The sequence below is a fragment of the Mauremys reevesii genome, linkage group 8 (genome assembly GCF_016161935.1).
Source record: "Mauremys reevesii isolate NIE-2019 linkage group 8, ASM1616193v1, whole genome shotgun sequence".
In the NCBI taxonomy this organism is placed as follows: domain Eukaryota; kingdom Metazoa; phylum Chordata; order Testudines; family Geoemydidae; genus Mauremys; species Mauremys reevesii.
In genome coordinates, this window is record NC_052630.1 from 75063703 (window position 1) to 75081648 (window position 17946).

The 17946-nt window shown below is 46.6% G+C and overlaps 1 protein-coding gene across 2 annotated transcripts in view; it reads left to right on the plus strand.

Moving 5' to 3' along the window:
- The window catches only part of ABCA4 (ATP binding cassette subfamily A member 4), a 109858-nt gene that overhangs the window by 42869 nt on the left and 49043 nt on the right, over positions 1-17946 (plus strand). For both annotated transcript variants that reach the window (XM_039484729.1, XM_039484728.1), the window contains 5 exons: positions 2304-2526; positions 4793-5014; positions 8399-8603; positions 11202-11300; positions 16504-16728. In XM_039484729.1, the coding sequence (XP_039340663.1) occupies positions 2304-2526; positions 4793-5014; positions 8399-8603; positions 11202-11300; positions 16504-16728 (974 nt within the window). The remainder of the gene's footprint in view (positions 1-2303; positions 2527-4792; positions 5015-8398; positions 8604-11201; positions 11301-16503; positions 16729-17946) is intronic.

Genomic DNA, 17946 nt, shown 5'->3' on the forward strand with positions numbered 1-17946 from the left:
TCCCTGGTTAACAAAGATAAGGAAATTGGAGAAGCAGAAAAAGCCGGAGTACTTTGGAACTTTAAAAAAGGAGACTGAAGAATCTGATCCTGCTCCCTCTGAAATTAGTGGGAAAACCCCATTGACTTTAATAGCAGCAGGAGAATGCCTGGAAACTCGAGGCACATAAAAAGTTGCACAGTTCATAGCTGAGCCTGTGAGATCTGGAGGGGGAAAAGAAGATTTCAATTAAAATTAAATGAACTTTTTTGATGATTAAAATGGGCTCACACAGAGAGCATTTCCCCATAACACTGTGGCTCTGAATCATGCACAGTCCTACTTCCAGGAATCCCATGTCATGAATAGTGCTGTTCTCTCCCTCACTGACACCGCTGCTAATTGCAGATTGCAGATATCATTTGTGTTATCATTGCCCACCTCAATACCTGTTATTCTCACAGAAGGGTGCTAATAGGCTCTGGGGGGTTGGGGGGCTCACCAAAAGAGGTTATTGCAGCTGCAGGAACCCAAACCAGACAAAGGTTGCTGAGGGCTGGTCTACACTGACAAGCTACATTGGCATTGCTGTGTCTCTCAGGGGTATGACAAATCCCCACGCTGACAGACGTAGTTAGGTTGACCTAACCCCCTGTGTGGACAGCGCTAGGTTGACAGAAGAATTCTTCCATTGGCCTAGCTACCCCCTCTCGGGGAGGTGGATTACCTACAGTGGTGGAAGAACCCCTTCTGTTACTGCACAGAGTGTCCACACTGAAGCGCTACTGCAGCACAGCTGCGCTGCTGTAGCAGTTTAAGTGTAGACATAGCCTGAGGCCTGCAACAGTCACAGAAAACCACAGAGACCGCGTTTAGTTGTAGTCCCTTCGAAGAACCTAGTTAAATAAAATGGCTAGACCTTTTTGGAAGAGGTATGCTGCTTTTGGGTTGACATTGGGACCATGCTTGCTAATCTGGGGACCAGAGCTCCCACAAGAGGCAAAAGCAAGAGGCCCTTCCCAGCCTGCCTCAACAAAGCATTTTATTTTGGTTCAGCAGGCCAGGTTGCTCTCTGGAAGTTTTCAGCGGGAAAGTGATGTTTTCCTGCCTGTTTTGCTGACTGGCACTGTCCTGCTCCTGAAGAATGTCTCTTCCTTTGATTTTTACAGTCCCAGGCTTCTACCCCATACAGAAAGAAGTGTGGGGGAGGGGGCGAAGGGGCTTCCTCTGGCTTTTTGGTCAGTTTCATTCAAATGTCACCATCACGGAACTGGTGCAAAATGAGAGTCAGATATCTTACATAATGCTACTCTCACCTCACAACACATGTAAAAAGATGCCAGCAGGAAACGTGTTTCATCGTAGCTCATGGTCATCCTAAATGTATTCTCCATGGCCAGGGCCGCCCAGAGGATTCAGGGGGCGTGGGGCAAAGCAATTTTGGGGGTCCCTTCCATAAAAAAAAGTTGCAATACTATAGAATACTGTATTCTCGTGGGGGGCCCCTGTGGGGCCCGGGGCCTGGGGCAAATTGCCCCACTTCCCCCCCCGTCCCCCGGGCGGCCCTGTCCATGGCTACCTTTTACTGCTAATATCTGTTGTAGGGATGAGGAACAAAACTATGGCAGCCATGCATAAAAGGTTCCAGGTTGTGACCTAAAACTGACCCAACGTTAACGGAGAGAGGGAGCCCTCCAGCTGTCTGACATAGTAGTGCAGATGTTGTTAGCTAACTGCTAACACTGACCATCTGTGACAGGCTCAAGACCTTCCAAGAATCATGTTTTGCATACAACATAGCATCTGGCTGCTTTTAATAGTTAATATTTATTGATTTATTTGCTAATTAAACTTGGGGAAACATTTCAAAGATCTAACACACGGGAGACTCATTTCTTACCATTAGCATCTGTCTCAAAACATTCTTAGCACATTATAATAATTACAACATGGCACAGCGTTCAGAAAGTGAAGTGTGGAGTAGATCTGTACCTTGCCACAGATTCAGTGGCCTTGGGCAAGTCTCATAACTGCTATGTGCCTTGGTTTCCCCATGTGTAAAATATAGATAACACCTAGCCCTTGGGGATGGGGGCTGCACAGTTTAATTCATTGTTTGTAAAGTTCTTTGAGAGCTGCTACTACACTCTTAGACTGGGATTTTCAGAGAAGCCTAACCTTAGGCTCCTTTGAAATGCTCAGCCATAATAAGTGCAAAGAATTCTTTATACCTCTTTTCCTTTTCCCTTTCTTTTTTCCTTTTCATCCCAACCCTTGCCTGCTTTACTTGCATTTCACTCACTCCTCTCTCCCTGCATGGGTAGGTTCATGATCACCCTCAACCGCTCCTTCCCTATCTTCATGGTGCTGGCTTGGATCTATTCGGTCTCCATGATAGTGAAGAGCATTGTGCTGGAGAAGGAAATGAGACTGAAAGAAGCCATGAAGAACCGGGGAGTTACTAATGGGGTTATCTGGTACACCTGGTTCCTAGACAGCTTCATCATGATGTCTGTGAGCGTGTCTCTCCTAACAGCACTAATTACGGTAAGGATTATCTTGGGAGTGACTTTAAAAAGCCCCAAACCTGCAGTTCACGTTTGCACTGTTGATATTAGCTGTCCATCAAGAAACAATAGCTGTACATAAGGAGACCAGAACCACTGGTGGCCTACTCTGATTTTAGCACGTAGAATGCTCATTCTTGTAAGCAGTCCTCCAGGCTGCATCAGCACTTGGCTGAGACAGAGAGAGATAAATTCACTAATGAGACTTATTGTAAGACTGTCTGCATGAGGATGCGTCAGGCCTGATTACACTGACAGGTCATGTTCCATTTGTTGCATTTCCAGTATACAGGGCAAGTCTTTCAATAAATATCAGTGCTTCAAACGTAGAAGATCTCAATCTGAGGAATTCTAATCTTTTCATTCACTGTCTGAGTCATTTATCATAGACCGTGCTTGCCTGCTTTGAAACTAGGACACTATCACAAATGGGGGAGAGAGGCACCAGGGACTGACTCAAGCCTAATCTATCCCTCACTTCCTGGCAAGAACTCTCCTGGCTCCTTAGTCTCAAAATTGCTGCTTTTTCAAAGTGGTTTATGTTAGAACTGGACCCAGATTCCAAGGCCATCCAACCCTTTTCTAGATGATAGTATAACTCTTCTTTAACTGAGCTGGAGTGGTTGGTTCCTTAATGGGCGCTGTTCTGGCAGGGAAGAGTTGCCTGACGTTTTCCCCAGTGCACTGAATTGTTACAAATACAGAGTCAGAATTCAGGCTGCCCTCTCTAATCAATCCTGTCCTTATAAGCTCTCCCAGTGTATTTGCACTCTTAGGGCTTGTCTACACACACAGGATGTACTACTTTAACTGTACTGGTATAGTTAAAGTAGTACAACCTTCCTAGTGTGGAGGCTGTTGTACACCTCTACCCCAATATAACATGACCCGATATAACACAAATTCAGATATAACGCGGTAAAGCAGTGCTCCGGGGGGCGGGGCTGTGCACTCTGGCAGATCAAAGCAAGTTCAATATAACGCGGTTTCACCTATAACGCGGTAAGATTTTTTTTGGCTCCCGAGGACAGCGTTATATTGGGGTACCACTGTAAATGTGCTTATACCAAAATAATTATACCAAAATAATTGTTCTGCTACCCATGGGGGACTAGCTATCCCAGTACAATGGCAGCCACGGTAGGGACTGCATCAGTATAAGTCTATCGGTAAAAAAATCACACCTCTACCTGGCCTAGTTATACGGTACAAAAATTGTGTGGAGACCAGCTCTTAAGGAAAAAAACAGCCCTTCTCCCTCTAGGCGTAAGCTGACAGCTGAAACCACATTCTTCAGTGAGAGGGGACATTAAAGATTCAAAAGCATTAAGGAAGAAAGGTCAACACAAGTTCATCCAGTGGGTTACTTTCTACACAAAGGATTCTGGGAGATCTTAGTCATCCTCTTCAGCCCTCACAGGCTCTGTGAATGTGAATGTGATTCAGGTGCAGAATATAGTGCTTTATTATCTGCCTACTAGCTTTTCTTTGTAACTGTGTGTTGGCCAACTTTCCCCACAACCTCTCTCTGGTGTGGGGGTCACGGGAAGAACAATGGGAATTTGTTCTGACAGTTCAGACAATTTTATTTTAACAGAATTGGTTTCCATGCAGACACTTCTCACTTGGATTTGCAGGGTTGTAACCAGGGGCGGCTCCAGGCCCCAGCATGCCAAGCGCGTGCGTGGGGCGGTAAGCCGCGGGGGGCGCTTTGCCGGTCGCCGGGAGGGCGGCAGGCAGCCAGCCTTCGGCGGCATGCCTGCGGAGGGTCCGCTGGTCCTGCGTTGCTTCGTTGGAGCTGCAGGACCAGCGGCAGAGCGCCCCCTGAGGCATGCCGCCGTGCTTGGGGCGGCGAAATATCTAGAGCCGCCCCTGGTTGTAACATCTGCAGGGGACTTTCCTTTGAGGAACGCAGAGGGAGAACATCAGATTTTCGTCTTTTACAAAGACAACAGAGAGTCATCAAATAGAACTCTGGACTGGGCAACCAGTGAGACTAGTGACAATGCCAGGTGCCTCAGAGCCAGTGAGTAGGGATGAAGTTAGACCACTGCCTTACTTTGGCTGTGATTTTTTTTTTTAATTGTAAAGGTCTCAGATGCTGTGGTAAAAACGTCTGGAGAGACAGATTAAATAGATTAGGTAGAGTGGGTAGGATAAATTGATTAACCATTATAGATCTGGTACCAACGGTAGCTTGTGAGACAGCATTGTACCTAAACTCATTTGGTTTCCTTTGGTTACAGTGTGGCAAGGTGCTTCACTACAGCAATCCCCTCATCCTCCTCCTGTTTCTGCTGACGTTCACCACAGCCACCATCATGCAGTGTTTCTTGCTCAGCACCTTCTTCTCCAAAGCTAACTTGGCAGCTGCCTGCAGCGGAGTCGTCTACTTCACCCTCTACCTGCCCCACGTCGTCTGCTTTGCTTGGCAGGACCGCATGACTATTAACCTGAAGATTATGGCAGTAAGACGCCTTTTGCCTCCCTCTTTGAAAATCTATGACCTCAGGCTCTCTCTGGCTGTAGAATTCCTTTTTCTTGACTTTTTGTGCCCCTGTCTCTGTTTCTCTAGTCAGTGTGCGAGTAACTGAGAGTACAGAGGAAAGAGGAAGAGACCTGAGCCACCGTCCTTCCTCCTCACGCTGGTTTTGCATTGAGGAAACTCAACTGACTTCAGTGGAGTTACTCCTGACTCAGAGGGACACTATCAAGTAATTTAGGCTGAGAAGTTAGCTATCATAGGGGAATAAGCCTCTGACAAACCCTAGTCACTAGAAAGGTTTACTTGGCTTTTTTTTTTAAAGTTCAGTAAAACTAGTCTTTTTGATGTAGACATGCCCCTGCAGTGTTTGCAACCTGTACCTCCCTGCAGTGCACTGCTGCAGGAGAGCCGGCAAGTGCAACCAGCTTGAAACAAATAGGTGCACAATGTAAATAAACAGAGGAAGTGGTGAAGATGCAAATTATAATTTTAAAATGATTTCAGAATTAAATGTGCCAACTGTATTTTAACACATGTGGGACCGAGCTATTGTAACATGATTTTTAACTGACTTTTAAATTCACTGAAAGCTGTTTTCATGAAAACATTTGTATTCCTGTGAGCATTTGCCAACCTTTAAAAAGTGCATGTGTTTATATAAATAAAATTTGGGGCTCAAATTGACTTGAAAGTGTCCCCTTTAAACTAGATATGGGCCAAATCCAGAACCTCAAATGCAAACTCCTTTGATTTGAAGAATACAGTTGTGGTCCCATCTGTATTACAATTGTTGGCAACAGTGGTTTGACTGGTCCTCTAACTCTGCTGTAGATCAGGCTCTCTAACTGCACGGGATAGAGCAGGGGTGGGCAAACTATGGCCCAGGGACCGCATCCAGCCCTTCAGACATTTTAATCTGGTCCTCGAGTTCCCGCCAGGGAGTGGGATCTGTGTTTTTCCCCGCTCCGGTGGTCCAGCTGGTGGCTTGCCCCACTCCACATATGCCATGGCTCCGGGTGGCTCCCGGAAGCAGTGGCATGTCCCCTCTCCAGCTCCTACACATAGGGGCAGCCAGGGGGCTCCGCATGCTGCCCCTGGAACCATGGCCAATGGGAGTTGCAGGAGTGGCGCCTGTGGACCGGGTAGTGCACCGAGCCGCCTGGCTGTGCCTCTGTGTAGGAGCCAGAGGGGGGACATGCCGCTGTTTCTGGGAGCTGCTTGAGGTAAGCACTGCCTGGAGCCTGCACCCCTGACCCCCTCCTGTGCCATAACCCCCTGCCCCAGCCCTGATCCCCCTCCCTCCCTCCAAACCTCTTGGTCCCAGCCCAGAACACTCTCCTGCACCCTCAACCTCTCATCCCCAGCCCCATCCCAGAGCTCGTACCCCCAGCTAGAGCCCTCTCCTTCTCCCCCCCCACTCCAACCCCCAATTTCGTGAGCATTCATGGCTCACCATACAATTTCCATACCCAGATAGTTTGCCCACTATCGGGCCAAATAGTTTGCCCACTCCTGGGATAAAGCATTTTCAGGTTCTGTAGATGAAGGCAATAAAACTGGATCAAGGACCTGATCCTGTGAGAAGCTCAGTGCCCTTAACTCCGGAGCATTAACAGGAATTTAGAGTGCTGAAGTGGATGCAGTTACACTGGTGTAAAAGAAGGGAATCAGGCCCTTGCTGACAGAAACCAGGATGGGGAGCACTGGTGAAACAAGAGTTGCCCTGTGTGTTGTGTTTGGGTTTATGTCGCTTGTTTAGAGCTTCACAGACTGAAATGGAGCTGGACTGGGGGTGGGGGTGATTTTCCCATGGAAAATGTAAACTTTTTGTAAAAAATCAAAAACTGGGAAAATTTCACCTGAAAACTGAAAATTTTGATTCAGAGATCCAACCACAGTGGCTCGTGCCCCCATTCTGTATGGTCTGGGCCAGGCTACATCTTCTGTGATGCAGCACAGCGTCCCCTCTTGCTGAGCTGTTGCAGTGCAGCATGGGAAATGATGGCCAGAGATTATTCTGGTTTGGTTGAACAAGAACTGTTGTAAACCAAAAGGGTGGGGGTTGCAGTTTTGCTTTAGGCTGGGTCTCCTGTGAACTTTCCCTTCTGCTGCACAGACACTGGCACTCCATGCACACTGTATAATTCATAGAATCTCAGGGTTGGAAGGGACCTCAGGAAGTCATCTAGTCCAACCCCCTGCTCAAAGCAGGACCAAACCCAACTAAATCATGCCAGCCAGGGCTTTGTCAAGCCTGACCTTAAAAACCTCTAAGGAAGGAGATTCCACTACCTCCCTAGGTAACCCATTCCAGTTCTTCACCACCCTACTAGTGAAAAAGTTTTTCCTAATGTCCAACCTAAACCTCCCCCTCTGCAACTTGAGACCATTACTCCTTGTTCTGTCATCTTCTACCACTGAGAACAGTCTAGATCCATCCTCTTTGGAACCCCCTTTCAGGTAGTTGAAAGCAGCTATCAAATCCCCCCTTATTCTTCTCTTCTGCAGACTAAACAATCCCAGTTCCCTCAGCCTCTCCTCATAAGTCATGTGCTCCAGCCCCCTAATCATTTTTGTTGCCCTCCGCTGGACTCTCTCCAATTTATCCACATCCTTCTTGTAGTGTGGGGCCCAAAACTGGACACAGTACTCCAAATGAGGCCTCACCAGTGCTGAGTAGAGGGGAATCATCACATCCCTCGATCTGCTGGAAATGCCCCTACTTATGCAACCCAAAATGCCATTAGCCTTCTTGGCAACAAGGGCACACTGTTGACTCATATTCAGCTTTTCGTCCACCGTAACCCCTAGGTCCTTTTCTGCAGAACTGCAGACAATTCCTTTGTCTTGGTATTTCTTGTGCCCTCATCTGTCTCTCTTGTCAATGTGAGAGTACAGTACACCTGGTAAAGAAGAGGAGACCTGAGCCACCATCCTACATTTTATTTCATACATATATTTATTCTGATGATGCTGACTAGACACTTCTTGAATGAGCTCAAACTGCCAAAATCATCTCCATTAGTCTCCATATGGAGAGATAACAAATGAGTTACACACCCTCATCTGAGCAGATGCTGCTCCACTAAAATCAATGGAAGCTGAACCTGTTTATGCCAGGGCTAAATTTGGATCATTGTCTCTAAATCCTTCGTGGAGCTGCCACCAGTCCTGAAATTAAAGATGGCCCAGTGTTCTTTCCAGTCCTACTGTACCTTAGATTGTGTTTAAAGTAAAACCCTTTCCTTCTGTTCATCTTGATCATTCCTGTGCACAACCAAGTTTCAGACTTCAACTCAAAAAATATTTTTTTACTGATGTGGGCTTTCCCCTTGCCTGAATCCCTGTTATTTCACCTTTATTCCAGAGCTTGCTTTCTCCAGTGGCTTTTGGATTCGGTACAGAATACTTGTCACGCTATGAAGAGCAAGGCGTTGGGCTACAGTGGGACAATATCAGGATCAGTCCTCTGGAGGGTGATGAATACAGTTTTTTCTTCTCCATTGAGATGATGCTTTTTGATGCTTTGCTATATGGAATTCTCACATGGTACCTTGAAAATGTTTTTCCAGGTATGTCAATCTCCCACTCATATGTGGTAGTGGTTGTAAATTACACTGTCCTAAATTAATCTCTAACTATTAGGGAGTAGAATAGGACTTTAATGGGGGGAGGTTGGGAGAGCGATTACCCCACATCTGCCTATCTTCTTGCATCTTCCTCTGACGTATCTGGTGCTGGTCCCTGTCAGACACAGGATATTGGACCAGATGAACCACAAATCGAATCCAGTCTGGAACCCCCCTTTTTTTTCTTTTTATTAACCTTTTCTCACTTTTTCTTTTTCCCACCCTTTTTCCATTTTGCAAGTGAAAAGAGTGGGGAGAAAGGAAAACAGATTTTTGTGGTGTTTTTGGTCAAAACAATCTTTTCGCAAAATTTTCATGCTCAGAAAATGCCATTTTTCATCAAAATTCTTTTTCATTAGAAAAATTTTGACATGCTCTAGTGAAAATATTTAAGCCCTGATAATGCACTTTGAAGCACAAAATACAAAATCTGAGGGCCTGACTCACTACTGTGCTGTGACCCTTTTATGTCGGCTGTTTGTTCTGGTGTGGTTAAAATTCCTGTGGAGCATGAGACAAATGGTTCTTCTCACCGACTAGATGGTCAGGAACATTCCCTAAGGGACAAAGAGTCCTGTGGCACTAACAGAAGTATTGGAGCATGAGCTTTTGTGGGTGAATACCCACTTCGCCAGATGCACGCATTAGTCTATAGGGTGCCACAGGACTCTCTGTCGCTTTTTACAGATCCAGACTAACCCGGTTACCCCCTCTGATACTTGATTCCCTAAGGGGTTTCTTAAGGTTTTTATAGAGAATCCTGGGTGTGATGTTAGCAACATGGTACAAATTAAGAAGTGAGTATTTAATGGGCAAGAGCATTTCTTTGTAGCTTAAAAAAAGTTGTTTACCCTCATGTTAAACATGATTGAAATACCACATTGAAAGCTGTAGAAACGATGGGGGCGCCTTTGAATGGATTTGCTGCTCCAGCACACATACTGTAGCTCCCCTGCCTGTTGCTGAAGCAGGTGGCAATGGTTAGCCAAACTTCAGAGTGTGGAGGGTTATTCTGTTAGGAGGAGAAATTGATCATGTGATGCCGTTTAATTACAAAGAACGTACAGTCCTATATCCCTGCACACCATGGGAGTCAGACAGGAGACAGCTTCTTTGTTCATGGTTCCAAGCCTCTTTTTAACCAATAGTTTACCCCAAAAGCTCTCTCTAGGCTTTTTTCAGGGCCACTCTCCCACTGTTTGTTCTGGCTGTCTCCTTGGCTTTCTGCTCCTTCTCTGTTTCTGTGGTGTCTGTGTGTTTCTCATGGCTTTTCTCTCATATTCAGACACATACAGCTCCACCAATCAGTGCTCCAGCCCCTGCATTTTTCATAATTGTCCCCAGGGAAACCCCTTGGCCTGCATTGTTCAGCTTTTTCTCAAGCCTTTCCAAATACCGGTGGTTTGGGTGGTGGCTCCTATTGCTTCAACTATCTGGTTCCATAAAGGAGCTCAATTGTTTTTTACACTTATCCTGAATGAAAGGTGACTGTACATCCACCACCTTCAAGGAGGTTTAACGCAACCCATAACAAGCCAAGTCTGCTTCTGTGAGCAGACAGAGAGTTGAGTGAGTTAATGTGAGCACAGTATGTCAATTCTAAGAACCTAGAGGGTAGTATTTTAAGCGGAAATCATATACATACAATCATTGCAAAGTTCTTGTATCAGGTTTGAAGCAATGATGGAATAAACTGCTTCTTTGCAAAAAGTGTCTCTGGAAATTACCCAAACAGCTTGGGGGTCATCCAGTCCTTGTCTAGTGCGTCCTTGTTAGAAATCCAATACAGAGAAATGAAGTGGAAATAAGCAGGCATTCTAGTAACTATCACACAGAAATAAACTACACAGCAGTGTTATTGCACATCTCATTGCTGATTTTGAATAAGTGGCAAAAGACAGTATGCAGATAGCCTCACAAAGAATAAGACTTTAAACATAGTGAATCAGATGCTTAGCCAGTGTAAATCACCATCACACCACATTTTTTTAGTTGTTTTTCCTGGAAAGCTGCATGTTGAAATGTTGGCCTGAGCTGCCTCTTAATTTAGTTTTGATGCCTGTTGTGCATTCAGACCCAGTGTGATCTTTGTAAATATGATGAGCTTTTCATCCATTCAGTCTCTAGAATATTGAAGGGGACTTCAAAAAGAAATCATTACTTGGGGTCAGGAGCCTACCTGCTGGAACTGGGAAATTTCTTGGCGGCTCCTGCCTAGTATTAAGGGTTCAAACTAGCCCCAGGCAGGGGGTAGCCTAATTCCTTAATTAAACCACATTTTGCTTTAGAAAACGAAAGTTAGCTCTGATCACACGTAATGTGTTTATTTCCCCTCCCTCTCCCAAAATATTTGGAAACTGGGGTTAGTCTGCTGGAAGCATGGTAGGTGGCTGTGCTTTGTTAGATCTTCTAATATGCTGGAACATGATTGCTAATGAAACTCCAAGTACTGATGTTTACATTATGAGATTTGCATACCTGAGTTCCAGCCCATAGAAGAATGTGGACTCTCTGTATGAACTGTACTTGTTTGTGTTTTAGGGGAATATGGGATACCACGGCCTTGGTATTTCCCTCTGCAGGAGTCTTACTGGCTTGAGTCTGGCCACCCAAAAGCTGAGAAAACAGCAACTGCTGATGGTGAGTTATTTGAAAACTCTGGTGCTCGGAAATAACTTCAAAACCCACCGATCTGTTTAGAGGTGAATACATTGTACATTCATTATGGGAGCCACTGAAAAGATTAGAGACAGACGTACAGTGGGAATCTTAGCAGGTGGCTTTGAACTCTGAGTGGCCCACTATTATTAGAGAGTTATTAGAGGATGAGTCAGTGTTCCATCCGAGGGCTTTTAAAGCATGCGTAGGTTATCTGGGAACATCAGAGCCACATCTCTCTAATTCATGCATATGAGGATATTTGATGAGCTGTTATTACCCAACCCAGAATATTTGTAACTTGAGTCACAATGGACATGATACTGATTTTAATTACACTGTGTTTATACTGGGGTTATACCTCTCTGGACCTGAGTCTCTCCCACTTACTTTGTCATCAGTGTAATTATTAACTTCAGTGAAGCTCCTGATTTACACTAGAGTGAGATCAGAATTGTGCCTATTTGTGTGTATGTACACACATGTATGTATATATATATATCCTACTTAGAGAGTTCCTATCTAACCACTCCTAATTGATGCTAGTGTAATTAAGGACAGCATCTGGCTCAATGTTTAAAAAGAAAGAAATAGCAAATACTGTACAGTACAATACTGTATTGTAAACTGTAAATGTAAACTGCTAAAAAAATAAAGGGAAAGTTTTAAAAAAAGATTTGACAGGATAAGGAAACTGTTTCTGTGCTTGTTTCATTTAAATGAAGATGGTTAAAAGCAGCATTTTTCATCTGCATAGTAAAGTTTCAAAGCTGTATTAAGTCAGTTGTAAACTTTTGAAAGAACAAACATAATGTTTTGTTCAGAGTTACGAACATTTCAGAGTTATGAACAACCTCCATTCCCGAGGTGTATGTAACTTTGAGGTTCTACTGTAACAGGCAGAGAGATGAAGGAATCATTCTTTGTCTGTTTTTGCATGGTCAATCGGCTCATCACAATATGACCCCTCATCAGCTCTGATGAACTGTTTGCAAGGAGTCTGGGCACAAGAAGTTGCTTCTAGACCAGCAGGGTCTAATCTCCTCTGCAAACATTCTGAAATCCCCCTCCCAGTCTGCCCACATGTTGAGCTCAGGAAGAAAGAAAAAGCAACATTGTTCTCCTTAAAGGGGATTTACATTGTGGTATGTTCTGAACTGAATAAACAGCTTCCCACTAGCCTCACTGTGAGGGGAATTCAGAATGACAGAGGTTGGCCTGGATATTACTAGAGTCCATTCTCTGTCTCTGCTTCGGAGCCTATCAGCCAAAGAGGCATTGAGTACAGGGGAATGAACTGCATGTATATAGGTGTGAAGGGAGATTTTCAAAGGCACAAATAGGAGGTGGGCCATTCATTTCCCTTTGGCTCCTTTGAAAACCCCACACTTATAGGGTTTTAGCATTTAGCACATACCTTTGGGATGCCCCTCAATACTAATAGATAAATAATTTTACTTTCAGATTGTTCATAATGCCCCATAAGTGCTGTGTTTTCTGCCAGGTGTGCCTAGGAGAGGGGTAGACAGCCTTTAAACCAGGGGTCGGTAACCTGCAGCACGCATGCCAAAGATGGCACGCAAGCCGATTTTTAATGGCACGTTGCTGCCTCCTGGGGTCCCGGCCCCACTCAGCCCCTCCACCCACCGCTCTCTCCTGTGGGGGCAGGAGGCAGAAGCTTGGTCCTGCCAGCAGCCAAGCTCCCCCCTCCCCCGCTTCTTCCCCCAGCGTGCTGCTTTCCTGCCCCTCCTCCTCTCCTTCCCTGCGCCAATCAGCTGATGGCCGTTGCGAGGGGGAGGGGGAGCGGAGCTGCAGCGTGCTGGCTGCTCCAGGGAGGAGGCAGAGAAGAGGTGGGGACAGATGGGGCCCTGGGAAAAGGGGTGGAATCGGGCATATCCCCTCCAGCCCCCTGCCATGAGCCGCTCCCACATCCCCACCCCCACCCTGAGCACGAAACGGGAGCTCCTGCACCACCACCACCCCCATTCTTACCCGCACCCCCGGTCTGGGGTCCCGGCCGCTCATGGCAGGGTGCTGGAAGCACCCCCACGAGCCGAGCACCCCAACCCTCTGCCCTGAGCCCTGAACCCCCCTCCACACCCAACCCTCTGCCCGGACCCCTGAAACCCCCCCCACACACACCCAACCCTCTGCCCGGACCCCTGAAACCCCCCCAACCCTCTGCCCTGACCCCTGAACCCCCCCACACACCCCCAGCCCTCTGCCCTGACCCCTGCATCCCCCCCACACACCCCGCCCTCTGCCCCGACCCCTGCACCTCCCATACCCCAGCCCAGACTTCTGCACCCCCACATATACCCAGCCATCCCACACCCTGACTCCTGCACCCTCTCACACACCTCCAGCCCCCATTCTGACTCCTGCACCCCCACACATACCCAGCCCCCAACACCCCATGCCCTGACTCTTGCACCCCCACATCCCCACCCCACCCTGAGCACGAAACGGGAGCTCCTGCACCACGCCCCCCCATTCTTACCCGCACCCCCGGTCTGGGGTCCCGGCCGCTGGCCCCGCTCAGCCTGCTGTCGGTCTGGGGTTCCAGCTGCCGGCCCGGGGTCCCAGCTGCCGGCCCCTTACCAGCCGGGGTCCTGCAGGCCCCGCTTAGCCTGCTGCCAAACTAGATGAACGGAAACCCAGGCCGGCAGAGGGCTGAGTGGGCCAGCGGCGTAAGATCTGCATTTTAATTTAATTTTAAATGAAGCTTCTTAAACATTTTGAAAACTTTGTTTACTTCATATACAACAATAGTTTAGTTATATAATATAGACTTATAGAGAGAGACCTTCTAAAAAACGTTAAAATGTATTACCGGCATGCGAAACCTTAAGTTAAAGTGAATAAATGAAGACTCGGCACACCACTTCTGAAAGGTTGCCGACCCCTGCTTTAAACTCTAAAGTCTTCTGATATAACTTTCTTTATAGCACTTTTCAAATTGTTCAAGTGAGGTGTTACTGCCTAAATGAAATCTGAGCATTTGCCCCAAGCAGCGGTTCATTTTCCAGGATCAAAATTATTTTTTAAAAATTGACACATCATAATTATGGATGATGAATTACATGTAGTAATCTGGAGAACCTAGTGCTGCTCTTGGCCAGAGGGAAAGGATATTATCTCCGGTAACCTTAGGACAGGCCCCTACTGGCTCACAAGAATTCAATATGTCATAACTCACCCCCACCTCTTTTCTAGAGAGGGTAAAACTGAAAAGATCATAGCTCTCTGAGGAATCCCTCCATGGGAGGCACATAATAGTTCATCTATTTGAAGGACTTGGGTCCTTTAGTTCTTCAGCTTATTTAATTAGCTTCTCCCCCACCCCGCCACATCTGGGTCACAAGGGCAACAATTATAATGAACAATTATATCTTTCTTCCTTTAGAGAAACTGCCATGCTCTGGGAAAAACATGAGAGAAAAACACCAGGAAATGCAAGAGCAAATAAGGCTATGCCTACACTTAGAGCTAGGGGTGTGATTTCTAGCTTGATCAGACATACTCACACTAGCGCTCATCGAGCTCGCATGCTCAAAATAGAAGTGTCGCTGGAGTAATACGGTCAGTGGCAAGTGGCAGCATAGTCTAGCTGCCCAAAATATGTACCCACGGGGTCCAGGTAAGGTTGTGCTCAGATCAGCTAAGTCACTACTGCCAGCGCTACTGCAGCTACACTATTTTTTGCTCACTAGCTTGATGAGAACTGGCATGAATATCTCTTTAAGCTGGGAATCACATCTCTAGCTCCAAGTTTAGACATAGCCTAAGGCCTGGTTTACAATAGGAAATTAGGAAAAATCCACCGCCCTGAGCGATGCAGTTAAACTGACCTAACCCCAGTGTAGACAGCGCCAGTGGGAGAATTCTCCCGTCGACCTAGCTTCCATCTCTCGGGGACATGACATACCTACGCCAACAGGAGAAGCCCACCCATGGCGTAGGTAGCATCTTCAATGAAGTGCTGCAGTGTTGTAAGTGTAGACAAGCCCTAAGATGCTAAATCAACCTGATACATTTTAAAACTAAGTAGTTGTACCTGTGTATTCCCATGGCAATTACGTTGCTTACAATATGTCTCTACTGCAGCCAGGAACGTGCCTCCCATCATGGGCAGACAGGCTTGTGATAGCTCCATTTGGGGTAGCACCCTAAAAATAGCAGTGTGGACATTGCAGCCTGGCAACAGTCTGGGCTAGCCATCTGAGTTCAGAGCCAGTGGGTCGGGCGGGCTTGTACTTGGCGGCTTGGGCCACAGCATCCACGCTGCTATTTTTAGTGCACAGAGTTAGCACAAGACTGTTTACCTGGGCTGGGAGGTGCACTTCCAGCTACTGTGAAACCTGCTTATGGGGTCTAATTGTGTACCACTGAACTCCATTAGAGTTTTTCCATTGCCTTTAATGGGAACAGGATTGGGCAAGACTAAACTCTGATATAATGAAATGTTATGTGTAGACTAAGAGATCCAGATCATTTCAATGTATTGTAAAACAGCGAACCTCTGCTTCTACGTTGTGGGAAAAAAACCCATCAGAGGAGTCACTGTTCTTGCTTCCCTTGTCCCCGCTCCACATAAATTCACATAGCTGCTTTCCTTCCTAGAGGTATGATCAAAGCACATGATTGGGAACTGCACACTAACTTTCGCTCTGCCCTTGGTTACATCACTTAACCTCTGGATCCCCAGCTGCAAAATAGGGATCCAACAGGGAGGGGTTTGTGAAGATACAGTGAAGAATATTCGTAGATTCTAGGACTGGAAGGGACCTCGAGAGGTCATCGAGTCCAGTCCCCTGCCTTCATGGCAGGACATAGTCTGTAGTTACCAACACAGTCAGCGCATATCAGATCTCATGCTTTAGGACTTAAACCAGCCCACTATGCACCTGAGATTAGGAAGAAACTTCCACCATGGAATTGAAAAGATGTCAGTCTTGCCTCTGTAGTACCTGTTCTTGAGTACTTGGAAGAGAGGATATTAGACTAGGTGGATCGTTAGTCTGATGGGTCAGAGTGCAATTGCTATGTTCCTAATGTCACTGAAGGGCTTTGATGATGAATAATGCTCAGAGATAAGTACTGTTGTAATTTGTTACTATCTTACTTCTCCCAGCACATCTCCAGAGATGATGGTAATCATTAAATTAACTTTTGGTTAATGTAGAAAAAAGTCCCAGGAAAGAAGGCAGTCCAGCCTGGAAGGCCACAGGCAAGGAAAAGGCTGCAAACGTGAGGAAGGAAGCAGACGAGTCTGAAAAGCTGGAAGAACAGAGTGACAACCAGGGGGAGAAGGATGGTAAAGAATCCAAATGTAAACACAAAAGAAAAAAAGAGCGCGCCAAGCAGGGGAAGCCTAAGGCAGAGGCAAAGGACAAAGATGAAATGACTAGTAAGGAGAGAGAGAGAGCAACCTGAGTAACCGTGACTCTTTGTGTGAGACATTTTAACCCCCAGGTACTTCGCAGAAAACCAGAATTGTGTACGTGTGAGGAACAAGAGCAGCACTCCATGTTGGAGCATAGACCTGAGCCCTTATTCCTGAGAAAGCACAGAGCTGCCCACAAACCAGCAGTGATGGGCTGTATAGCCTATCCTGTGCTGGTTAGCTCCAATCTGCCATCAAGTCAGTGCTGTCCCAGGAGGGCAGGCAATGGTACTGCTGCTGGCAGCCCTTCACTGGGGTGCAGCTTTCATTTCTGCCAGGGACTCCACAGGTGCTCTGACTGAAGAACTTTCTCAGGAGATGTGTTGAAACACCCAGCCACTGCACTGTTGCTCCCTTGCGGTCCACAGCCACTACCCTTTGGGCTGCTCTGGCTACCTCTGGAGGAGAGTGTTCCACCATAAGGGCTCTACAGTTGGGTCTCTTCCAGTAGAAACCCACACTGTCTTTTCTTACAGCATGTTAGTACCCTTTCTAGGTGACAGCTGAGGGGGACACATGCTGGCTTGCTAGGGTTAAATTATGGCCATGACTTTCATACCAAGACTTGAGAGAGATGAGCTAAGATAAAGGCAAAAAATCCTCCCAAAACCCATCCTGCAGCTGGTCCTGTGTATGTAGGGGAATGGCTGGTTCCAAAGGGATTTATGTGAATTGTTCTGTCTCTACAGTGTGATGCTGACATTAGCCCCCATCTAAACATTCCTGAATATGACCTGGTTGGTATTCAAGGGCCAGTGGGGAGACAGATGAGCTTTCTGCATGTGGTCCCCAGAGGAATTCATGGCAGCAAGCTGGTGATTCCACAGCAGATTCCACCACTGCAGACAGCTAAGGGCTCAGCTCTCAGACTCTCTTGAAAAGCTAGAGGTAAAACTGGGGTCATGAGAGCTCATCCTCATGTAGGTATTGATGACCTGCATTCAGGGTGAATGGAAACAGGACAGTGCTTCAAAAGGAACCAGCCAGGCAAGGGGCAAAGGTCATTTTAGCAAATCTGCTTCTAGCACCTCTTTATCTTTGCTTTGCTTTGCTCATCAGCTCCCAAGTTCCAGCAGCTCTGAAACTGCAGTAGCAGGGGATTTGTCTGTCACTAAAAGGAACAGCCTACATTCCCCGTTCCTAGCATGAGGTCTTCAGCCAGCTACGTGGTGTGTGTGAACA